This window comes from Macaca fascicularis, chromosome 12 (genome assembly GCF_037993035.2).
Source record: "Macaca fascicularis isolate 582-1 chromosome 12, T2T-MFA8v1.1".
Classification (NCBI taxonomy): Eukaryota; Metazoa; Chordata; class Mammalia; order Primates; family Cercopithecidae; genus Macaca; species Macaca fascicularis.
In genome coordinates, this window is record NC_088386.1 from 78,516,476 (window position 1) to 78,543,024 (window position 26,549).

Here is a 26,549-nt window from a genome sequence, read left to right on the forward strand (position 1 = left end):
GCTGAAATACATTGATTTGCTACAATCTTGTCACTTTGTATATAAGGAAGCTATGACTCAGAGATATTAACTGGCTTGCCTGGTGTTCCTAGTTAATACTAATAGGTAAGAGAAAAGAATCTGGGTATCATAAGTAATTTTCAGTTCACTATTCTTTGCACTTCCCAGTTCATTATTCTTTTTTTTTTTGAGATGGAGTCTGGCTTTGTCGCACAGGCTGGAGTGCAGTGGTGCGATCTCACTGCAAGCTCTGCCTCCCGGGTTCATGCCATTCTCCTACCTCAGCCTCCTGAGTAGCTGGGACTACAGGCACCCGCCACCACGCTCAGCTAATTTTTTGTATTTTTAGTAGAGATGTGGTTTCACCGTATTAGCCAGGATGGTTTCGATCTCCTGACCTCGTGATCTGCCCACCTCAGCCTCCCAAAGTCTGGGATTACAGGCATGAGCCACCGTGCCCAGCCTGGTTCATTATTCTTAACACTAATCCAGTTCTACTAATGCTTTTCCTTATAAAACACTGCATAGTCATTAATAATTAAATAACAAACTCATTACTGAGTCAACAAACAAAAACAGTTAATATTCTTTCTTACTTCGTAAAGCGTATTTCCAGATGAGAAGTCAAATATTCTCGTGGGGTAAAGGTATGTTCCCAAACCACCATGTTTGGTACATAATTTATAGAGAAGCATAACTCAGAAAGTGCAGTGTGCAATTTATCAAGGCTGAAAAAAACATGAATAAACAGGTAAGTAAAATGTTCAACATGTCGTCATAGGCAATAAAATATTAATTTTATAAATATATCAATCTTATTTGGAGATAATGCTTACAGAATTTGATTTTTTGATCTACTAAACTGAGAAAGTTCAAAATTTTTAAGGTTATAACATATAAGAGCAATATTCTAAAGATGGCATCATTTGTTTCTACCTTTAGGTAGTAATGACTATACTGACTTAATGTACAATAGTTAGAGCTTATTCTGCACTCACAAACATAATCCCTTCCAATTCCTGCAGTACTTTTTGTTATGAGAGAAGGAAAGTTGTCTATAAAAGGGCAACGGCTTGTTCAATTTAGCAAGAAAGTAGGAACTATACTTTAAACAAAAAATATTTACCCAGTTATTACCCACCTACACCTCCCCTCCAAATAATTAAGCAAGCAAGCAAAGATCCCTGAATGCTACCTGGTCTGTTAATTCTGTTTTCTAATAATGACATTGGGTATGTTCTAATATATCACAAACATGCCAAAATAAAGTCTCAGCTATCTGATTTTAAATAAATTAAAAATTACAGATTGCTTATAATGTACCACACAAATTTTTTTAAACATATAATTGGCCTTCAGTACATAGTATAAAAAGACAAATATCACCTATTACATAAATTTTCTTCTAAAGGCCAAAATCTGTATTTTGAGATGAAATAAGCAACTAACAGGTTAATCAAGCTCAGAAAGATTTTTTTAAATGGCTGGAAAATGAAGACTATACAATTATTAGCATTTCCTCAGGACTAATGTCATAAAAAAAATGACATAAATATTTTACCTGGAACAAAAACGTATAATGTAAGTGGACACTTACTTGGTCACAACCAGCCTGTTTTTCCTCATGCTCTCAACACCTGGTTTCTCCCTTTCAGGTTCCCCTTTCTTACCAGTCTGTTTTTTTGATTTCTTATTCACTGCTTGACTGATAGTTTTGGCACAATGCTTGGGCAGCAACTAAATTTAGAGAAGAATGAAATCTTACATTATACCAATTACTATGAAAGCATACTAACTATTCAAGCAAACATTAGCTGAATCCAGGCTATGTTGCAAATATCACAACAATATTAAAAGACAGAAATATAAGTGAGATATAGAGCTTGCTTAGCTAGCTTGGGTAATGCACACAGCTTGGTGGAAAACAGAAACAGGTAAATCTTGTGTGAAGAAACATATCATAGAGGAAATTCAGAGAGGCTTATTTAAATTACTATTAAAAAGACAAGTAAAAGCATACCAGGCAAGCAAGGAATGAAAAAGAACATTTCATTGGAAGGATGAAATGGCCTTTGGAAAAAAACTATGTAAAGATAGGATGGTTCAGAGCTGTAGTGAGAACTACTATGTGGGGGAGCATGGCGTATAAGGTAAAGTACAGAGATTTCAACTATTAGGAAGGGCCTTGAATGCCAAGCTAGAAGTTGGATTGTAAACTGCAGGCCAAAAGACAGCAACAATTTTTTTTTTTTTTTTTTTGAGACGGAGTCTCACTCTGTCTCCCAGGCTGGAGTGCAGTGGCGCAATCACCGCTCACTGTAAGCTCCGTCGCCTCCCGGGTTCACCCCATTCTCCTGCCTCAGCCTCCCGAGAAGCTAGGAGCTGGCTAATTTTTTTGTATTTTTAGTAGAGACGGGGTTTCACGGTGTTCGTCAGGATGGTCTCAATTTCCTGACCTTGTGATCTGTCCGCCTCGGCCGCCCAAAGTGCTGGGATTACAGGAGTGAGCCACTGCGCCTGGCCAACAATTTTTTAAAACAGCCACAGCATAGGAGATATTTTATGTTATTATTATTTTTTTTTTGAGATGGAGTTTCACTCTTGTTGCCCAGGCTGGAGTGCAATGGCACAATCTCGGCTCACTGCAACCTCTGCCTCCTGGGTTGTCCTGCCTCAGCCTCCTGAGTAGCTGGAATTACAGGCGCCCACCACCACACCCAGCTAATTTTATTTTTGTAGTTTTAGTAGAGATGGGGTTTCGCCATGTTGGCCAGGCTGGTCTCAAACTCCTGACCTCAGGCGATCCGCCCGCCTTGGCCTCCCAAAGCGCTGGGATTACAAGTGTGAGCCACCATGCCTGGCCATGAGGAGTTTTCTAAGGCTAATTCTGATACTGGCAGAAGAAAACACTGAAAAAGGAAAACTGTACCAGAGCTGCTAGAAATAGTTCAGACAAGGCATGAAAAAGGGGTAAGAAATAGGCAAGTGTAATAAAAAAAAGTTAATGGGCAGATCTGAGACAGACTTCTCAGATAAAATTGAAAGTACTCTAACTTAGATATGTGAGAAAAGCAGGAATCAAGCATGACACAGAGCTTTCTACCTAACACATCATTAAGACCAATAACTAAAAAAAAAAAAAAAAAACCACACAGGTACAAGTGAGAAATAACTGATTTCACTTGACAGGTAACAAAGCAGGCAAATGAGAAATGAGAACATTTTAGGTAGAAGGAAAGCTTCACTGTACATTACAGTAACCACATGTGAAATGTGCCCAGTCCAAATTCAGTTGTGTTGTAAAATAAACACCAGATTTCAAAGATTTAGTATAAAAACTATATAATATTTCATTCATATGATTACATGCTGAAATAACATTTTGGGGTATATCAGGTTGAATCAATGTTTTTAAAGTTAGTTTTACCTGTTTCTTTAAGTTTTGTGTATGGCTACTACAAAATTTTAAATTACATATGTGGTTTGCATAATATTTCCATTGGACAGTGCTGGGCCAAGGAAAGTTATTTAGTCATTATACCTAGATAGTAACTAAAGCCATGGGATTGGTATTTGGGGAAAAAATGCATAAGAAATTACATTGCATTTGTATTGCGACAAAGGAGTTCCTTCCTAAAATGAAAATTTCTAAGGACATTTGCAACTTCAAGAATATTAAAGAGACCAGAGTGTTGAATATTTACAACACTCTTCATAAGAGACAGAGCTACTAGAAAGGCTGGTACATCTTGTCACACCAGATAACAAGAAAGCTCTCAAATGACTATAAGGACTCCTACTAGCCAATGATAAGGCAATCTGAGCTTCAATCTGAATTATAAGTACAGTGGATTGAAAATCACCAAATATGCTTAATTCCAGTTCTTTTGCAACTTTCAATGAAATAGCAGAATCAGGTGCTAACACTACACACACACAAAAAATATACATGTCTCCTGATTAAAGAACACAAACAGTACATAGAATCTTGCCAAAAAGTTTACATTTAAGAAATTATACCTGTTAATGGAGTTTCACAGCAGAGGTATGAGGTTTACTAACAGTTGTGGGAACTAAAGAATGGAAAATAAAACAACTGGCTAAAAGCACATTTTCTTGCCTTCACACACAAAATTTCCTATCTGTTGGAAACATTTAAATTATTACCTGGTCACTAAGAGTACACTGTTCTGTGCAAATATCAGTGATCAGATTTCGAGCTTGTTTGGCCATTTCATCTAGGAACATATTACACAAGGAAAGACTGCGATCTCCAATATGATGTCGCTGTTAAGGCAGAATAATAATAATACAAGTTATAAAGAAAGTACTTTGAATTAAAAAGACTTCTAAATAGACATGGAAAATTAGGCTAAAGGTACATTCTGCAATAAGAAATAGGGGTGGGAGATGTCAAAAATTGCTTTTGGCTCTTGTAACAACTAACTCACCATACTGTATTTGAACATAAATGACAAAGTATTTGGTGATTATGAAAGCAATGTATAATTGGGAGGAGTCTTAAAAAATCAGTATTTTGCTTAACATGAAAAACTATATATTTAATTTTCAAATTCCACAAAGTCCTATATCCAGTTCTTAAATGTTAAAATAGTAAACTTATAATGTGAAAGGAAACAGATTTAGAGTACTGTTTCCAATCTTCTTTCATTTAAAATCTGTGTCTCCATAAATGTATAAATTGTGACACAACTTTGTAATTGTGTAAACAGGAAAGAAGAGCTCAAATATTTAAATAAAATGGTGAGAAATCAATTTGGTAATAGAAAGTCCAAAGCATTCAAATCTCTAAACTCAAACCCCATTGCTCCCAGGAAGAAAAAACAAAAAAGCTGATCGTGCATCCATCTCTACAGGATTCTCTTTTTAGTTTTAGTGGGTTGCAATTGTTTGATGGTTTTTTTCTTATCTATGGTAACTGGAATGTTGAGTATAAAACACTGTAAATTTTTGCACTATACATTTGTGATACTTTACAAAGAAAAAATTTTTTTACAGTTTTCCTGCCCTGACCTTCCATAATCATATATGTAGAGCTTACATAGAGTATTTCTATGATGAAATGTAAAATACATAATATAAAAATACTTGAGCATACAAAATAATTTTTCCTAGATTATGATATCTAACGTATTTTATTTAAAATGCCCTGTAAAACTTTAATAGAAAGTAAAACCAAAAAAAAAATTTACAACCTGATACAATTAAATATTGGTTCACCTTAGGAAAGATTTCAATTAATAAACACTTAGTGCTTTTTCAATCAAATTCTGACTCCTGAAAGATAAGACATAAATCTTCTGCTATTAATTTTCCCTGAAAAGAGAATACTGAATTAAGACTGCTCAAATTTGTTCTTTACAGACACTAACTTATTTAAAATACAAATCTGACTTCACTACTCCCTTTCAATAGCTCAGAAGTGCTGAGATGGAGAAAAACTAAGGTTTAACATGTCTTACAAGTCTCTTCATGATCTGACCTTTGCCTTTGGCTACAGTGCTGAGAATAAAGTTTAGGGGAACAATAGCAGAAGCAAAGAGACCACTTAGATAATCCAGGCAAAAGATGAACTCCATTTAGAGTACATATGAAGAGTATCGTAAATCTGAACTGTAATAATTACAACAGCAATGGAAAGTAGAGGATGGATTCAAGACATGTCATATAAATAAAATTAGAAGGACTTTTTATGGGTAATTTAATGAAATTTGATGGTGAGGAAACAGTTAATACATCTCAGGTGTCAAGTTTGGGAGAAAAAATCTATTAAATCTAAAAAATTTATAAATCTATTAAAATTGGTGGTATTAATATCCTCATTGGTATAAATTCTAAAAGTATTCCCTAATAAACTTCCTGTAAGCTAACTTCTGTCTCAAAGTTGGCTTTCCCTGGAGTACTGGCATACAATCTGCAACAGATGTTGTCTAATGCTTAAAGAAATCGACCATGTTCCTGCTATCTCTAAGTTTCTTTTCTACAAGTTCTGCAATTTTACGTAAAGGGACTAAACACTAAGTTAAATTATAATAAAAAAATACATTATTTAATCTTTATATTCTTATCACACTTAGAAAGTATTTCTTCTTTAAAGATTAGAAGAAACACTGAGTACATTTTTCACAGATACTTGGCATCAGCAAAACTACCAAGCAGTTCAATTACCCTGCAACTGTGTGTGTGTGTGCACATGCATGTATGTATCCCACAAATAACAGCAAATCTGGATTTTGCTTAATACATTTATTAACAATTTAGTAATAACAAGTTAGTGAATCTCTCTGACTTGTTTGTTTATTCAGTAATCCATAAATTTAATTTTTGAGTCCTTTCCATGACAGTTAAAGAGGAAAATTAAGTATACAAAATCAATTACTATATAAATCTTTTCCACAGATATTAATACCTGACCCACCATTTATCTTTAAAAAAGGTAATTCCAAGTGACTTTATGATATATTATACTTATGTTTACTTATCCATATACATATTAAACCTATGTATCTATTCAAGCACTTTTCTGATTCTGTATAGAGATGTATTCGATGGGAAGCTAAGTTAGGTAACTACGACTATAAATAGTTGGTTGGCTACAGGTTTGAACTAGTTTACTTTGCATACCATATAACTCACAGTAGTATACTGTAATTACCTCTTCTGGACATAGTTCATGCGTGCAACTCATAAAATGAGTGCAAAGTAGTGGAAATGCAATTGAGTATCTTGATTGAGAGGGTAACTCCAAACACTGTTGAAACATCTTCTCAAAAGCACGACTATAAAAACTATATAAACAAAAATCAGAATCACAATTTTTACAGTTAAAGTAAGTTTTCTGATATATTACCTTATAGTTAATTTGATTCAAGTGAATGAATGATAACTGGTAGCACTGATTTAAGAAGAGAATATTTTTCCCCCAAAGTATCTTTTACACACCAATAATTATCCCAGAGTAATAAAAATATTATTTATATAACATTAACAACATTTTAAAAAACAATAAACCACAATCTATGGCCCCTTACGTAATCAAATTTCATCAAAGCTAAGTCACTATAAATAGGAAAAAAATACCATTATTATGGCCAAGTGTGGTGGCTCACGCCTATAATGCCTAGCTCTTTGGCAGGCCAAGGCAGGTGGATCACTGGAGCCCAGGAGTTTGAGACCAGCCTGGGCAATGTGGCAAAACCCTGTCTCTATTTTTAAAAAATAAATTTAAAAAAAGAAATATTATTTTATGAACCACTAAGAAAAAAACATTGCCAATTAAATAATCGCATGCCATCAATTTTTTTTTTTGTTTTTTAAATGGGGGACACTTTGTTGCCCAGGCTGGAGTGCAGTGGCACAATCATAGTTCACTGCATCCTTAACCTCTCAGGCTCAAGCAATCCTCCATTTCGGCCTCTCATGGTGCTGAAATTACGGGCGTGAGCCATGGCACCCAGTCTGACATCAGTTTTAATTTGCATCCACATTTAAGATGTTAAATCTACATGTAAAAGAATGTGAGTCAATAAAACACTGTATATCTTAGAGTAATAAGACAAACAGAAGTAGTAAACATTTCTTTATTTTAGATGTGACAGGCAAAAATAGAATGTAACTGAAAAAATATAAATAAAATCTAGGTATGACTGAAAATTACAAATTTCAAACATGATTCAAAGTGCTTTTAGTTCCAAGAAAGGGGATAGGATTTTCTAATTGTTGTATTTTTCTTTTGTAATAGGATCCTTTGCATAGCTAAAAATATCTAAACATATAATGTTCCATGTTCTACCTAAGTTAGACTTTGTGTCAGATAGACAGTAGTCCCAGGCTCCAAATAATCCTAAATATTCTTGCAAATTTGACCTGTGATGTGTCTAAATCTAAAAAGTATATTTCCTAATGTGCTTCATTATTTCCTTTAAGAGGCATGCTTTCTCTACCCGGCAATTTGAATTTCTTCTGCAATACTGCTAATTCAAGCCTTCCTAACAAACTGCCAAAATCAACATAGATTACATTATTTTCCAAAATCAATGCAATGAGAAGCTTTTCATGAGGATCTCTACACAATACATAGAAATGACTATTACTATCCACTGAGATCATTACAGCATTTTAGAAATCAAGAGACATACTAGGTTATTCCAGTCCTCTTCCCTAAAGGAAAAAAAAGGTCCAAGACGCAGAAAATAGAGTTGATATTATACAGCTCTGAAGCGAGAATACTTGAGTTTGAATCCTAGCCCCACTGTTATTTATTTATTTGTTTATTTATTTATTTATTTCTGAGACAGTCTCGCTCTGTCACCGAGGCTAGAGTGCAGTGGCGCGATCTCGGCTCACTGCAACCTCCGCCTCCCAGGTTCAGGCGATTCTCCTGCTTCAAGCCACCCAAGTAGCTGGGACTACAGGCGCCCACCACCACGTCTGACTAATTTTTGTATTTTCAGTAGAGATGGGGTTTCACTATGTTGGCCAGGCTGGTCTCAAACTCCTGACCTCAGATGATCCACCCACCTTGGCCTCCCAAGTGTTGGGATTATAGGCGTGAGCCACCGCATGCCTGGCCCCTCCACTGTTTATTAATCTGATCACAACCAAGTTGACTTATTCATTCAAAGATTTATTAAATAACTACTATGATAGACACTAACAAAACAAATTATAGCCATTAAGGACCACATTTTCTGGGAAAAAGAGAGGGAAGAAAAATAAACTAAGTATAACAAAAAGACTATAATAGACAAAGAGGAGAATGAAGCACAATGCAGGAAGTGGTCACCACATCATCTTAATATTAATTTTTAATTTAATATCATAGAAGTGAAACTACCAGGCATTTAATTTCTAACACTTGCTCTATTTGACCCTAATCCACAACATTTCTTTCCCTTTAGTCTAATCATGCAAAGAAGGGCCTTAAGGTAATTTGAAGTGACTGTTTTCAACTCCTCAAAAAAAAATGTAAGAAATAAAAGTCACATCAGTAAGTTGCTCTTTTAGAGAATTAAAAATAGACATAAAATCCCAACTTGGTTAAACTTCTTTTTGTTGGCACATTTTAATAAAAGTTCACTATTCCCTTTATTCTTAAGGGTCTATTACTGAACTGTCTTAAGGACTATGCTAACACAAAAACAATCAAGAAACATATACTCACATACTAAAACTTTCAAATCCAGATTTAGAGAAAATTACAACATACCAAAATATTGAGAGATCTGATGTTTCCACCAACATTTCCACCAAGGAATCTACCATTTTTGTATGAAAAATTATTGTATTCATCATCTTTCCAAGTTCTCTGTGATCTGCAAGGCCAAGTGAAGCCTTAGAGACACTAGTATATGCCTATAAAATACAGAAAAAACAAAAGTAGTTTAGGTAGAGATCAATGACTTTGGACTTGTCATTTTATAGGGGGGAAAAGCATCATTGAAAGATACTTAAACTATTTACTGTGACACTGATAGTAACATCTATTGTGTTAGTTGTCTGTAGTGAGCCTACCTTGAAATTCCTATCAAGAATTTATTTAGTTAACTGAAATACTCATGTCCATAAAACAGTGTCTAATATATGAGTCATTCATATTGAACCTCAAAGGAACTGAAATTACAGTATCAAAAGTGTAAAACAATTAACTGTCATGTTAACCATACCAAAAGAAATCTTCAATCTAATTTAAGAGACAAAACACACACAGGAAGCAATCAGATAAAACTAAGTACTGTACATGTTGACTCAATGAGGTTTTAGAGTATACTGATTCACTAAAAACTGGATTATATAATACACTGTATTAATTTGACACATTCTAGAAGAGTACTGAAGATAGTAAAAATTGGTGTAGTTTGGCCAAAAAAGCAAAAGAACTAAACAAAAATCATTAAGATAGGTTGTGGGGGAAAAAATTCTATAATTGGGATACCAAATCACAAAAGCAGATCATGTCCATGGATAGGGGACATTTCAGAAGGGCAGTGAATAAGAATAGAAGGGGTGCCTACAGCATAAATACTGTTATGACTAGAGTTTGAGTGCAAAGAAGAAAAGAGAAATACTAAAACATGAGATTCAACCAGATTGGGAACAGCCTGTATGCCATATTAAAGAATTTAAACTTTTTAGTGAAGCACTAAGGGTTCTACGTGGTGGCCAGTTTTTGTTTTAGAAAGATTACTCTGTATAGTGGAGAAAACAGGGAAGCATGACTGGGAAGGGAAAGGAAGCAGAAATCTATTAGAAGGCAGTAGTGGCAATAAGACAGGTCTGGTTTTGAGTAATGGTAGTTTAAAAGAGTCTACTCTGGGAAATAATTAGATGTAGTGGAAAATAGAAGAATTATAAATAAGGGTCAGGATTTTGGCTATTGGGAGATACTCCTGCATGGGTCTCATGCTCCCACACAGCTTGCTGGGTGTGTCAAGAAGGCAAGGCCTGAGCCACTCATTATCTAGGCCATTTCTTAGGGTTATACTTGCAGCTATCAAATTTGAGGGATGAGGTAATGTCTCCCTTGGAACAAAGAGTAAGTATGCTTACGGCTGATGATAAAATAGAAGGTTCCTCAAACTTAAGTGTTCCTTATCTGCAACACAAACAGACTGCATGCACAGAATTCATTTTGGATCCTCTGTACCACACCTGCAGAGCTTAGGGAAATAGCAGAAATAATGCATATATGCTGATGCCTATACTGCTTTCTGTGCAGTGAATTAAGTCTTTTGTCTTTTGTCGCTGACCCAGGAGCTCCATATCTTCTTGCCAGCGTCCATGAAATAGTAAGAAAGTAAATTGTCACCTTGTAAGTAGGATAAAAATTGAATCTCAAACCCTACCATGGTAAGGGGCCAATAGGTGGATGATGTTACTATTCAATGAGACAGTGACATCACAAAGGAGACTTTTGTATTTTGCGGTTTTTGTCTACCAGAAAAGAAGGAGGAATGAGGAAGAATGATGTCAATATTCTGATGACAAAATATACTTGACATTTATCACAAACTAAGCCTAAGGAGTTTTACTTACCATTTATCAGCTTTAGAGTATAAACAGGAATTAGCTATAGCTGTGGCCATGAATTCAATAAAGAGTTCCATTAACTGCCCCACATTTTCAAAAAGCAGAATTTATTCTTCTCATCAGAACATGGGATATTCTCCAGGAGAGACCATATGTTAGGCCACAAAACAAAGTTCAACAAATTCAAAAAACTGAAATCATATCAAGTATCTTCTCTGACCATAGTGTACTAAAACTAGAAATCAACAAGAGGAACTTTGGAAACCAACATATGGAAATTAAACAATATGCTCCTGAACAATGTAGAAATTAAGGAAATAAAACATTTATTGAAAGAAATAAAAACAGAAACACGATATACCAAAACCTATGGGATACAGCAAAAGCAGTAGTAAGAGGAAAATTTATAGCAACAAACACTTATATTAATAAAGTAGAAAGACCAAATAACCTAATAATGTAACTTAAAGAACTAGAAAAGTAAGAACAAACCAAACCCAAAGTTAGCAGAAGGAAATACGTAATAAAGATCAGAGAAGAAATAAAGAAAATCGAGACTAAAAATAATACAAAAGATCAACAAAATAAAAAGTTAGTTCTTTGGAAAACTAAACAAAATTGACAAACCTTTAGCTAAATTAAGTAAGAAAAAAAGAAAGACCCCCCCCCCCAGAAAAAAACCAGAAATGGAAAAGGAGACATTACAACTGATACCAAAAACTTCCAAGGATTAGAGATTATGAGCAACTATATGCCAAAGAACTGGAGAACCGATATGAAATGGATAAATTCCTAGACACATACATCCTACCAAGAAGAAACAGAAAACCTGAAAAGACCAATAATAAGTAATGAGATAGAAGCAGTAATAAAAAGTCTCCCGTGAGAGAAAAGCCCAGGACCTGATGGCTTCACTGCTGAATTCCAGCAAATATTTAAAGAACTAATACCAATTCTACTCAAACTATTCCAAATAATTGGGAAGGAAAGAATACTTTCAAATACTCATTCTACAAGGCCAGCATTATCCTGATACCAAAACCAAAGACACAAAACTACAGGAAAAGAAACTACAGGCCATCAACACTTACGAACATAGATGCAAAAATGCTGAACAAAATACTAGCACACAGAATTCAACAACACACTAAAAAGATCATGATCCGGTAAGATAAATACAAGATGGTTCAACATATGCACATGAATAAGGACGAAACTGTATAATTTTAATATATGCTGAAAATGCATTCAATAAAATTCAACATCTCTTCATAATAAAAACTCTTAAACTGGGTATGGAAGAAAACATAGCTCTTAACAAACAAGGTATGGAAGAAAACATAATACCTCTTAACAAACTAGGTATGGAAGAAAACAATAAAGGCCATATATGATGAACCCGCAGCTAGCAACACACTGAATCGGGGAAAACTGAAAGCATTTCCTCTGAGATTTGGAACAATACAAGGATGCCTGCTTTCAACACTTTTATTCAACACAGGACTGGAAGTCCTAGCCAAAGCAATCAGACAAAAGACATAAATTAAAAGCATCCGAACTGGAAGACAAGTCATCAAATTGTCCTTATCTGAAGAAAATACGATATTATATTTATAAAAACCTAAAGACTCTACCAAAACACTACTAAAACTGATCAACCAATTCAGTTTCATGACATAAACTCAACATACAAAAATCAGAGGCATTTCCATGTGTCAATAGCAAACATGCTGAAAAAGAAATCAAGAAATCTCATTTACAGTAGCTACCAAAAAAAAAAAAAAAAAAAAAGCCTACCAATAAACTTCACCAAAAAGTGAAAGATCTCTACAATGAAAGCTATAAAACATTGAAAAAGGAAACTGAAGAAGACACAACAAGATAAAAGACACCTCATGTTCATGAATTGGAAGAATTGATATTGCTAAACATACCACCCAAAGTGATCTACAGATTCAATGAAATCCCTATCTAAATACCAATGACATTCTTTACAGAAACAGAAAAAATAAATCCTAAAATTCATATGGAACAAACAACAAAAAAAACCTAAAAGAGTCAATCCAAAAAAAAAGTACAATCCAAAAAGTACAAAGCAGGAGGAATCACATTACCTCATCACAAAATCTACTACAAAGCTATAGTAAACAAAACAGTATGGTGTTGGCATAAAAACAGATACAAATATCAATGAAACGGAACCCAGAACCCAGAAATAAATCCATGCATTTACTATTAGCTCATTTCCAACAAAAGTGCCAAGAATATACATTGGGGAAAGAACAGTCTCTTCAATAAATTGTGCTGAGAAAACTGGATATCCACATGTAAAAGAATGAAACTAGACCTCTATCTCTCATCATATAAAAAAATCAAATCAAAATGAATTAAAGACTTAAATTTAAAACCTGAAACTATGACACTACTAGAAGAAAACACTGGTGAAAAATGTCAGAATATTGGTCTGGTCAAAGATTTCTTGAGTTGGACCTCAAAAGCCACAGGGAACAAAAGCAAAAAATGGATAAATAGGATCACATTAAGCTAAAAAAAACTCCTGCACAACAAAGAAGGAAACAATCAGCACAGTGAAGAGACAACCTATAGAATGAGAGAAAATATCTGCAAACTATTCAACAGACAAGGCATTAACAATCAGAATATATAAGGAACTCAAACAGCTCAATAGCAAAAAAAAAAAAAAAACTTATTGAAAAAATGGGCAAAAGTTCTAAACAGACATTTCTCAAAAGAAGACATACAGGTGGCCAACAGATATATTTTTAAAGTGCTCACCATCAGAGAAATGCAAATTAAAACCACAATGAGACATCGTCTCACCCCAGTTAAAATGGCTATTATCAAAAAACAGAAAATAAATGCTAACGAGGATGTGGAGACAGGGGAACTCTCATATACTGCAGGCTGGAATGTGAATTAGCAGAGCCCCTGTTGAAAACAGTACTGTCTGAGGTTCCTCAAAAACTTAAAAACAGAATTATCATATGATCTAGCAATCAATCACACTGCTGGGTATATATCCAAAAGAGAGGAAGTCAACATACTGAAGAAGTATTTGCACTCCCATGTTTATTGCAGCAAAATTCACAATCGTCAAGATATGAAACCCAACCCAAGTGTCTATCAATAGATAAATGGTAAATATATACACAATGGAATATTATTATGCCATAAAAGAAAAGAATGAAATCCTGTCTGTTGCAACAACATAGATGGAACTGGAGGAAATTATGTTAAGTGAAATAAGCCAGGCACAGAAAAACAAATGTCACATGTTCTTACTCCTAAGTGGACGCTAAAAAAATTGATCTCGTGGAAGCAGAGAGGAGCATGATGGTCATAAGAGGCTGAGTAGGGAAGGGGGGAAGTGGGAATAAAGGATTGGTTAATAGGTACAAAAGTACAGTTAGGAGGAATAAGAACTAGTATAGCACAATGGGGCAACTATAGTTAATAATTTACTGCATCTTTCAAAATAACAAGAGCAGATCTGGAATGTTTCCAATATGATGATAAGTGCGAGGTGATGAAATATTCCCACTACCCAGATTTGTTCATTATACACTGCATGCTTGTATCAAAATATCACATGTACCCCATAAATATGTACAACTATTATGTATTCATAAAATTTTTAAATTAAAAAAATTACATCAGAATTTAAATAACATTTTGAAAACAGATTCAGAAGAAATGATTGACAACAAAACAAGATAATGATTTAACTGCTTGACAATAATGCGGGGAGAAACATGCTACTACTAAAAAAGAATAGGTTTAAGTAAAAGAATATGAACAACTTGAATAAATCAGAAGACAGAGGAGAAAAGATATTTGAAAGAGCAACTAAAAATGCTTAAGGGACTGATGAAATACACAACAGAATGAAATCACTTAGGAAGTAGAAATGAATGACAAAAATACAGAGAGAATTCTCAAGAGTAGGAAAAGGATAGAGAAAGATGAAAGTGACCTATAAAAAAAGCAATAACCTTAGAACCAAACTAAATAGGACATCAGTGAAGGCACAAAGTACACTACTAAAATTCTCCCACAGGCTTATTCTTCTGGTCTGCTCTACTCAACCACTACTGATTATCTATAGAACTCTTCACCATTCTCTGGCCATATGCTTTCACCTAACAATTCTTGTACATCTACCTGAAACCAAAGGTCAGTGATCAAAGTCAGATCATTCATAATTTTTGTGAATATTTTCCCCTTCTTACAGTAATACTTTATATAAAGTCTCTTTACTTGCTCTTTACTCATTGTTTGTCCTTTTCTTTTTCCTATTCAAAGCAATTTCAACTTGAAAAATGCTTTATCCCTTCTAAGACTGAAATTAACTGATACACATATCCTGTCTATGACATCTCTTAATCTTTCAGATTTTCAGCTGCTATTTTTTACATTTTTTATGCTTTGTCTCCATAGCTAGATTATAAAATCCTCAAAAGGTGAATGTGCTATTTTTCTATAGATTACATAATACTGCTCAGTATTTTATCTTCTGTATCCTAAAGTCTAATTTGTAGGCTTGGAACTTTCAAGCTGCTGAGCTGCTCTTCAACACCTATGTAAACCTTTTAGATTCTGGACCCTGCCTGCTACTTTGCACTTTTGTTCTCTACTTCTAGCGAACACTTCTCTGCCTTAGTGGTACATCCCATTCCTTCCTTCCTTTGTGTACATTGTCCTGTTGTCAATTTAAAAAAAAAAAAAAAAAGGAGGATCTGTATGCAGTAGAAATGGTCTGAGTGACTGCATGTTCTAAACATGGTTAACAGCGATGTTATGCATTGAATTGCATCCCCGAAAAAAAGATGTGCTTAAATCCTAACCCCCAGTACCTCAGAATGTGACCTTATTTGGAATTAGGGTCTTTACAGAGCTAAGCATGTAAAAATGAAGTCATTTGAATGGGACCTAATCAAATATAACTGGTAGCCCTATAAAAACGGAAAACTTGAACATGAAATATGCAAAGAAAAATGATGTGAAGAAACACACGGAGAATGCCTTTAGATGCAACTACAAGCAAGGAACAACAAAGATTACCAGCAAATCACCAGAAGTTAGGAGAGAGAGATGGAACAGGTTCTCCCTTGCAGTCCTTGAAATAAACCAACCCTGCCAACACCTTGCTTTCAGACTGCCAGCCTTCAGAACTATGAAATAATACATTTCTATTGTTTAAGCCATTTAGTTGGTATTTTGTTATGGCAGCCCTAGGAAACTAATATAAGCAGGTACAGATTACATGGAAAAAAAAATCAGATAGCTAGCTAGTAATGCTCTTATAAAAATCTTACAAAAACTTAAAAAATCTACACAAAGGAATAACCAAATCTACATTCTTCATGTTCACTCAATGCTTTTTATTTTGCTGTAATTGAAAAAGGCTAAAATTCTCACATGAATACTTCAAATGTAAAGGTGCATTTGAAATGCATCTAAATCTCTAAAATTCTCTGAGTCCAAGTACTGGTTTAGGCACTCCCATAAATGCACAAATGTAAAGGTGCATTTGAAATGCATCTAAATCTCTAAAATTCTCTGAGTCCAAGTATTGGTTTAGGCACTCCCATAAACCGAGAACAGAAAATTGAAGCAGTTCAAGCTTTGTGACAATGACTTTCTAAGTCTGAAACGTGTATATCCTTTGGCAAAGCAAATTCCACTTCTTTTTTTACATTACAAGTTCTACTTCTGTATTGTTTCATTGCCTTTTTAAAAACAAAGAGGTGTCAATTTTAAAACTTCATTTGTAATAAGAAAATAACCTATAATATATATACATTTAACAGTTTAGGATGTTGGTATTTCAAGTGTACTTCCCTGATCTTCCACAAACTGGTAAGTTATTTAATACTTTTATTTATAAAAGTCTTCAGTTCTAAAAATAAGCTCCCTATAGAATACAGAACAAAAAGGAGAAAAGTGCTCATGCATTTTGAGGTTGAAAGGAAAAGAACCTAAGAAAAGTAAAAGCACCTCAGAGTACTAAGCAGACTGCCAGAAAAGCATAGTCATCCTGAGAGTCATTCTTGAGACTGCTTCCATCTAAAAATAGCTTCCACAAACAAATACTACTTATATTTTCTCTTTTTAATTAAACAAATAGAAATTTTATTTATTTATTTGTAATAGCAAAACAGGCCAGGCACTGTGGCTCATGCCTGTAATCCCAGCACTTTGGGAGGCTGAGGTGAGAAGATCGCTGAGGCCAGGAGTCTGAGATCAGCCTGGACAATACAGCAAGATTCAGTCTCTACAAATTTTTTTTTAATTAGCTGGGTGTGGTGGCTTGCACCTATAGTCCCAGCTATTCAGGAGGCTGACGTGGGAGGACTGCCTGAGCCTAGGAGCCGGAAGTTACAGTGAGTTATAATCATACCACTGTACTCTAGCCTGGGTGACAGGGCAAGACTCTGTCTCTAAAATATAAATAAGTAAATATTTAAAAAAATAAATAAATAGCAAAACAGTACATAGTACTATCTAATTTACTCGTTTGAACATCTAAAAAAATATAGGCCAGTTATTAAAAGTGAGTATTTCTGGAGAATGAAACTGGGAATGGGACAAACTGAATGCTTTGACTTCACAATGAGTCAAATGACTATATTATGATATAATGACTATTATCATTTACAAATATATGGATTTTTAAAAGATGCAGATTATTGAGAACACTGGGCCATTTTCCCATAATCACTTAAAATATTTACAGGGCAACTAATTTTTATCATTAAGGTTACAGTATATACCAAAGGGTTAGGCTTGCATTTTTAATGCCTTTATGAACTATTTATATGAGACATATATTAAATGAACACTCTAATAATATTTATTTCTGTTTTTCAGCAAACGGAAGTTTTTGGTACATATCGTAGTTGTAAACTACAGCCTGTGGGCTACCTGCTGGTTTTTATTAATAGTTTTACTGGAATACAGCCATGCCCATTAAGTTATGTATTGTCTACAGCTGCTCTCACACTGCAATGGCAGAATGCAATCATGATGACAGAGACTACATGGCTGCAAGCCGAAAATTATTATCAGCTGTCTCTTTATTAAAAAAAGTTTGCTGATGCCCACAGTAGATTTTAAATATTTTCTCAAAAAAGATTTTGTGCTTTTACTTTAGAATTAAATATTTGAATCAGGATAATCAAGAGAGAGAGATTGGGATTTAAATTTTTAGATATTTTAAAATTACAATAATCTATTCAAAAACTCTTACATATTGGCTTAAGTTAAAAATATATTTATCCAAGTTTAATAATGAGTACAAAATGTTTCTTTTATGGTTAATTATACAAAAGAAATATTTTCAATAGGTATATAACAATGAATATTTTATAGTTCTGTTATAAAATTTTTCATGTTAAATAAAATAACAAAACAGAATGACAATAAAAGGTTATTCTTACCTGTAACCTAAACCAATCTAATCTCATTCCTCTGAAATCAAATACTTCCCCATCTTCAACTGTAGTAACAGAAAAAAAAAGATTACAAAGCAAATTAATGTTTTCAGAAATCTATAAGCACATTTTAAATTTTAACAGCTAAGACAATTCTACTTCTGAGTATAGCTAAAAGAATTAAAGCCAGGGTCTTAAAAAGATGTATGTACACCCATGTTCACAGAAGAATTATTCAAAATAGTCAAAGGTAGAATCAACTTAAATTTCCATTGATAAATGAATGAATAAACAAAATCTAGTATCTAAATACAATGGAGGCTGAGCACAGTGTGTCATGCCTGTAATCTCAGCACTTTGGGAGACCGAGGCGGGTAGGTCACCTAAGGGTCAGGAGTTTGAGACTAGCCTGACTAACGTGGGAACCCCATCTCTACTAAAAATACAAAAATTATCTGGGTGTGGTAGTGTGTGCCTGTAGTCTCAGCTACTCGGGAGACTAAGGTGGGACAACTGCTTGAACCTGGGAGGCAGAGGTTGCAGTGAGCTGAGATTGTACCACAGCACTCCAGCCTGGGCAACAGAGTGAGACTGGGTCTCAAAAATGAAATAAATAAATATCATGGACTATTATTCTGCCTAAAAAAGAAAGGAAATTCTGACACATGCTACTATGGCTGAACTCGAGGACATTAAGCCTAGTGAAATTAGCCAGTCACAGAAAGACAAATACTCTGTGATTCCACTTATACAAGGTATCTATAGTAGTCATGCTCACAGAAACAGAAAGTTGAACAGAGGTTGCCAGGGGCTAGCAGGAAAGGGAAATGGGGCATTGTTGTTCAATAACCATTAAAAGAACTTGTTTTGCAAGATGAAAATGTTTTGGAGATTGGTTGCACAACAATATGAATATACTTAACACTATAGAACTATACACTCAAAAATGGTTAAGATGGTCAATTTTATGTATATTTTACAATTAAAAAATAAAAACATTTTAAAATTTAAGAATGAAGACAGTGAAACAATTCTCAAATCCTGTAAAGATGATGATAAAGGAGACAGTTGTGCTAAGTGAAGTAAAGGCTTCTCTCCTAAGCTCTCTGATTCTCTGTGTGCTTACATGTCAATTTACAGGAGTTTGAATAGAATTTGAGAGATCCTACCAATAGAAACTTTGGACAGCATGCTGAAGTTCCACAAAATAACTCTATAGAAACCAAATATCACCAGAAAAAATTATTTTAGTTTCATTACTTAGATGTGGTAGCAATACAGGCTGAACTAAGAAAAATGTTTATATATTTATTACTCACAAGTTTTCAAGGTTTCTGATATCCTTTATTAAAAGACTAAAAGACTATAAAACTAAAACACACTAATCATTCCACCAGAATGGAGTGTTCGAATAATGGCAAGGTGATTATATGACATCAATTTTTGAGACTGACAGATTTGAGCTCAAATTCCTACTCCTGCTTAATAGCTATTAGAGCGTGGCAAATTATGCTCAAAAACTGAGAGGTTAACCCTAAAACCCAGAGTTTCCAAATCTGTCAAAAGTAATAACAGTGTTGAAAAAAGAATGTGGAGTAAATGGGATAATATATATGTAAAGTGCCTGGCACAGACTAAACATTTTATAAATGGCATTAAATATTGTTATTGGTATGCTTGGATCAAATACATGATTTGCTACAAAATACAAATGTTTTATTGTTTTTGTTACAAAATGCTTTTCTTCCTGCTTAATAATTAGAAATATAAAACTGTAATTATTATTTTTGTAAATAGCATCACAAACCCATTTTAGAAATCTTTGCTTCAGAGAACAATATTAGGACAAAAAATAATAGATCATTAGCCAAATTAACTGGTAAATTATCTCCTTAAAAATAATCAAATTTGAAAATCTAATTAGAAGAAAATATGCTTTTATTTAAAAGGCTTCTTACCTTGTTTTACACTTAGGGAAGTCATAGTGTTCACAAAAGAGGACATGATGATTGATTCATCTTCAGGGCAAACAGAAAGATTCTGAAAAACAAAAAGACATCTAGTTGGGAAACAACTCAGGTCTATCAATTAGTGGATGGATAAACAAACTGGTATACCCATACTATGGAATATTTTTCAGTAATAAAAAAGAAATGAAATTTTAACACACACTGTAATACGAATCTCAAAACCATTATGTTAAGTGAAAGAAATAAAAAATAAATGATTATGTGTAAAAAAGTACTTTTTTCATATACTTTGTAGGAAAATTTATATGAAAAAGTATTTTTAAGGTGAAAGTATAGTATGACTTACTTTCATACGATACTTTGTATGGACAAACACCAGTTGCTGTCAGGGGCTCATGGAAGAATGATGAAGGTATACCATAAGGGTATATAAGTAAACTGTTAAAGGTGTTGGAAAAGTTCTGTCTTGAATGTGGTGATGGTAATAGTTGCACAAATGTACACAGCTACCGAAATTTACAACATGCACTAAAAATGAGTGATTTTTATCGTATGTTAGGCCTCAATAAAACTAAGACCTAAAAACCCTTTTCAACCTAGCTTAAAAAATGAATATTTGATAAACTGTATATAAAGTGGATGCTAAAAAAAAAATTCCTTTTAAAAAGTGGATGCTTAGCTTACAAACAGCATAAATAAAACACAATTTCAAAACTTTATGATGTGAGTGAACCGTACACTTAAAAATCGTGAAAATGGTAAATTTTGTTACATATATTTTACCACAATAAAATATTAACGCCTATTGCAATCAACTATGCTAACAGGTTTACAACCTTAGTTCTAAATTTATATGCTAGCAAATGGTGAAAAACATTGTGAATATACTTTGCAACAGAAGAGGGTGGTAAAATGCTCAGACTTTGGAGTTAAAACTTGAGTTTGACTACCGGCTCTATTACTTATGAGCTGTGTGATAATGAGCAAATCACATAAGGCATTTCTTCTTCAACAAATAATGATAACTATATCCACTCTCACAGAGGTATTCTACAGATTTGGTAAGAGACACTGTCAATAAATCTGGCAATTACTAATATCAGTATGATTGCTGCTGATACTATACTATCATATAATCCAGAAGAAATGCTAAGAATTAATTTTCTCAGTATTAGTAAACTCCACTTTATATAAAAACAGATGAAGTGACTCAGGAATTCTGGTTTACTTTTTAAACTGTATGCTAGTATGAATAAATAATAAATAAGAACAAAAGCTTCTGGCTTATCTGGTAAGTAATAACTATTCAAATAAAATTATAGTAAGGCAATAATACCCGAGGTTTTCTGTTCCCTTTTTAAATGACCATAGAAAGGAAGTATCTGAGCTCCATCTAGTGGATAAAAGAAGAAATAAACTATAGAGTTTAGAATACTAGCTTGTAACAGTATATAATTCAAGGTAAAAAAAAATTACATGAACAATTTTTTTCCTTATTATATTTTCAGGTTGATTTGAAAAAAATGAGAACTTCAAAGTATGGTTATTTCTCTGGAAAACTAGCAGCTTTAGAGTAGTCTTTATATAAAGAGGATTCTTAACTGTTCTTTCTTTATACATTAGCTTACAGTCATTTGAAACATGTAATTCTACAAAGTGAAGGAAAATAAAATATTATTTTCTTAGGGTCAGTTTATTTGGAATAAAATTTTTTTTAATTTTTTTTTTTTTTTTTTTTTTTTGAGACTGAGTCTGGCTCTGTCGCCCAGGCTGGAGTGCAGTGGCCGGATCTCAGCTCACTGCAAGCTCCGCCTCCCGGGTTCACGCCATTCTCCTGCCTCAGCCTCCGGAGTAGCTGGGACCACAGGCGCCCGCTACCTCGCCCGGCTAGTTTTTTGTATTTTTTAGTAGAGATGGGGTTTCACCGTGTTAGCCAGGATGGTCTCGATCTCCTGACCTTGTGATCCGCCCGTCTCAGCCTCCCAAAGTGCTGGGATTACAGGCTTGAGCCACCGCGCCCGGCTTTTTTTAATTTAAATAAAGATGAAAAACACTGAATAAGTAAATTATGGAAAGCAAAAAAAAAAAAAAAGGCTAAAAACCAATTAAGAAAAAAAAATTGGACATTTAAATGGGAATATCTATATGAAATCTTTATTTACTGGTCATCCTTTAACAATCTTCTTCAAAAAGATTTTTATTCTTTCCTTCTAATAGTTAATTATCAATTATATTGTCTCTATCATCTCTTCTGAATCTCCATAGCTTCTGCCCAAGCTCAGGCTCTCATCACCTCTCATTTAGCCTACTGCTGTCATTTTTCTTCTGGTCTCTCTGCCTCCTTACTTGGTTCCCAGCAATCTATCATCCACACTGAACCAGGGTGATCTTTCTAAGTAGTACATCTGATTTATGACTAACCTCCTCTTTCCCAAGGCCCTCTGTAATTTGGTGAGTATACACCTTCATCTTCAGGATAAATAATCGTGTCTTTCCTTGTGTTCACTCTGAGCTTTATATACAGTTTACGCACAATACCTATCACATTGGACTACAACTGTTTCTTCCCTTCTAGGTAATGATCTCGACAAAATATAAACATGATTTATCGCTTGGCACATGATATTTCATAAATGCTTGTTGAACAAACAAATCAAATACCATCAAAGGTGGGAAGGAAGGAACAAAAGGGAAATAGTATAAGATAGTTTTTACCTGCACGAGTTCATTGAGGACAACAGCATCAAAGCCAGAAAGGTACTGCACGTAATACCTCTGCATTACAGGTCCATATTTCCTCACATGTGCTCTAAGCTCTTCCATGTAAAATATTAATTCAGCAATGTGCCTTTTTTAAAATTTCAAGAAAAATATTTCAAATAATAAATTCACCATTATTAAAGAATATATTAGAGGCCCTAGATCTCATTCATAAAAGTATTTTTCTTATAAAGGGCACTGTTTAATACCTGATGTCAATTACTTCCTTTTTAAATTGTTTCATAAATAAAGAAATCATGGAAAGCAAAGAAAAAAAGAAAAAAAGCTAAGGCTAAAAATTGATAGCAGAAAATCCAAACTGAAAATAGTGTTCACGGGTACAGTGGCTCACAACTGTAATTACAGCACTTCGGGAGGCCAAGGTAGGCTGATCACCTGAGGTCAGGGGTTCAAGACCAGCCTGGCCAACGAGGTAAAATCCCATCTCTGCTAAAAATACAAAAATTAGCTGGGCATGGTGGTGGGTGCCTGTAAACCCAGCTACTTGGGAGGCTGAGACAGGAGAATCGCTTGAACCCAGGAGGTTGAGGTTGCAATGAGCCAAGATGGCATCACTGCACTCTAGCCTGGGTGACAGAGTAAAACTCTGTCTCAAAAAACAAAACAAAACAAAACAAAATTAAATTAAAAAAAATAAAAAAACAGGACATGTTATAAATACATCATCAAAAAATCTCAAATAAAAGAGGATTAGCAAGAAATAAAATTTTCCTGTATGCTCTTACTTCTCTGCTCCATTTTTCTAACTCTTATTGAGAGACTGAACTAAAACAACACAAAGACATTTTAATGACACACTGGGTTGCAACTCTACAAACAGGATTTTTATTTAAATGTTTTGTGTAGTAACTAGTTTTAAAAAATGAATTCTGTAAGAAATATTATTGAGCATAGCAAGAAAACAAAAACTTTATCACCACAAAGCATACTATGAGAAAACAAAAGCCCTAATTTAAAACTAAAGTTGACTTTGCAGTCTAATTAATATCATCTAATGATATATCACAAATATTCCAAGCTCTTCAAAATAATTTTGCTTCAAATATAAGTCTCCAGATTCCCCAGCCCATAAATCAGAATACAGATGGTGCACACCTTACAGTGATTTGGATGTACTATCTTTCTAATTTACAATGGTGCAGAAGCAATACACATTTAGTACAAATTGTACTCTGAATTTTGACTTTTTTTTCCAGGCTAGCAATAGGCAGTATGATACTCTCTCATGATGCTGCCGCAGTTCCCAGTCAACTATGTAATCAGAAAGATAAACAACTTACACTCTTCAGTGTACTATGTTGCCAGATAATTTTGCCCAACTGTAGGCTAATAAAAGTGTTCTGAGCACATTTAAGGTAGGCTAGGCTAAGCTCTAATGTTCAGTAGATGAGATGTACTAAATGCATTTCAACTTAACAATATTTTCAACTTACAATGGGGTCTATCAGGACATAACCCCATTGTAAATCAAGCAGCATCTATATACAGAAAATAATTTTTTAAATGTTGCTAACGTACTTATCTATAAAGTCGTCTGCACTCTTCTTTGGCATGTTATCTGCATGACGAAGTAGCCAGATGATTTCATCACGGGCAAAGGATAACGCCATAAAAACAAAAAGTGCCTGTTTAAAAAAAATAAGTGTTTATTCTTATTCAATGACAAAAAACAAACTCGTAATCTCTTTCTATGTGAAAAGTCATTGGCAAGAAGTGATAATATCAATTCAAAAGAGTGAGGAGACTAACAGGAGAGAGCACAAGAGAACTTACAAGTATGTAGGAGAGAGAGAGCATGCATACAAGGGAGAAGAATGCAGGGAGGTACGATGTATGAATGTCAAGTCAGAAAATTCATGCTCCACTAAATATAAAAATCCTTTTATGTAGTCCCTGACTCAAATTTCAGTAAAATTTCATGTAGAAATGTTTTTTAAAATTTTAATATGGCACAATTATTGAAATAATAATTAAATCAGTTACCTTGGGACCTAGCAATCCAGGCTGATCAGAGAGGACAGTAGCCAATTCCTTCAGTGCAGATCTTAAAAACTTGCGTCTTTCTCTGTGCATTGAACCGCTACAGGGAAAGACACCATAATAGTTTATCTGCTTCTACTAAAATTTTTATTGGCAATTAAAGTAACTAGCATTACAGGTTCAACTTCTAAAGTCTTTTTTTAGGAAGCCAAAGTTCCTATAAAAATAATCTTCTATGTGTTTGTCATTGAGTTTCTAATCTTACATTTATCCTGCCTTTCTTGTGTTGCTTTTTAAACTGTGTTTCTTCTGTTATTCTCCATCTATCAAAATCCTACCCAACCTTCAAGACCAGTCCTTCAAGAAGCATTTCCCAACATCCAGGTATTTATTGACGAATAATTTCTCCAATTTTAGTACCACACGGCTTTAAGCACTTTACAGACTGAAATTCTTGACGGTGACCAGGCCCATGCTTATAATCCCAGCACTTTGGGAGGTCAAGTTGGGTGGATTGCCTGAGCTCAGGAGTTCGAGACCAACCTGGGCAACATGGCAAAACTCCGTCTCTACTAAAAATACAGAAAATTAGCCAGGTATGGTGGGCGCCTGTAATCCCAGCTACTTGGGAGGCTGAGGCAGGAGAATCACTTGAGCCCAGGAGGCAGAGGTTGCAGTGAGCCAAGATCATGCCACTGCACTCCAGCCTGGATGACAGAGCAAGACTCCACCTCAACAAAAAAAAAAAAGAAAGAAATCCTTGAAGCCAAAAACTGACTAACTGTATACTTTTTTGTCACTTCCATATAGAAATTAACAAATATAACTTAATAAATATCTGGTTATCTATATTCTTATTAAGTTATATTCCTATTAAATATACAAAACTGAATACACAAGAGCTATAGTCAATAAAGGTATTGAGATGAGATCTACTTGGCACTCTTGTTCAAAAATAGAAAGATGGGGAAAGGAAGGGATAATCATAAATATTCATATACTAGGTATTTTAAAATTAAGATTAGAAAACATTCTCACATATTAACAGAAGGAAAAAAATCATAAAATGTTCTAAGTATTCAAACTCCTCATACTACACAAAATACACACTGCTCCAAGAAAGTTTTAGAATTTAGATAGGTGCATAAATGTGTGTGTGTGTGTGTGTGTGTGTGTGTGTGTATGAATGACGTCTATGCCAAAAACCCAACACTAGTAATTTTGCTGTGACACAGCAGGTCAGTTTCAGAGGACTCAAATTAAAATCCATCCTCTCCCTGCATGACCTTAGGTTCCAACTTTCTAAGTTTCAGTT

At 34.2% G+C, this 26,549-nt stretch overlaps 1 protein-coding gene across 4 annotated transcripts in view; it reads right to left on the minus strand.

Annotated features, from left to right (window-relative positions):
- Positions 1-26,549, minus strand: part of NCKAP1 (NCK associated protein 1) — a 111,254-nt gene that overhangs the window by 29,898 nt on the left and 54,807 nt on the right. For all 4 annotated transcript variants that reach the window (XM_015432461.3, XM_005573658.4, XM_005573657.4 and 1 more), the window contains 10 exons: positions 25,238-25,334; positions 24,773-24,879; positions 23,189-23,321; positions 20,462-20,543; positions 18,510-18,568; positions 9,230-9,375; positions 6,677-6,809; positions 4,168-4,287; positions 1,598-1,737; positions 597-728 (listed from right to left, as the gene is read on the minus strand). In XM_015432461.3, coding sequence (XP_015287947.1) covers positions 597-728; positions 1,598-1,737; positions 4,168-4,287; positions 6,677-6,809; positions 9,230-9,375; positions 18,510-18,568; positions 20,462-20,543; positions 23,189-23,321; positions 24,773-24,879; positions 25,238-25,334 — 1,149 coding nt within the window. The remainder of the gene's footprint in view (positions 1-596; positions 729-1,597; positions 1,738-4,167; positions 4,288-6,676; positions 6,810-9,229; positions 9,376-18,509; positions 18,569-20,461; positions 20,544-23,188; positions 23,322-24,772; positions 24,880-25,237; positions 25,335-26,549) is intronic.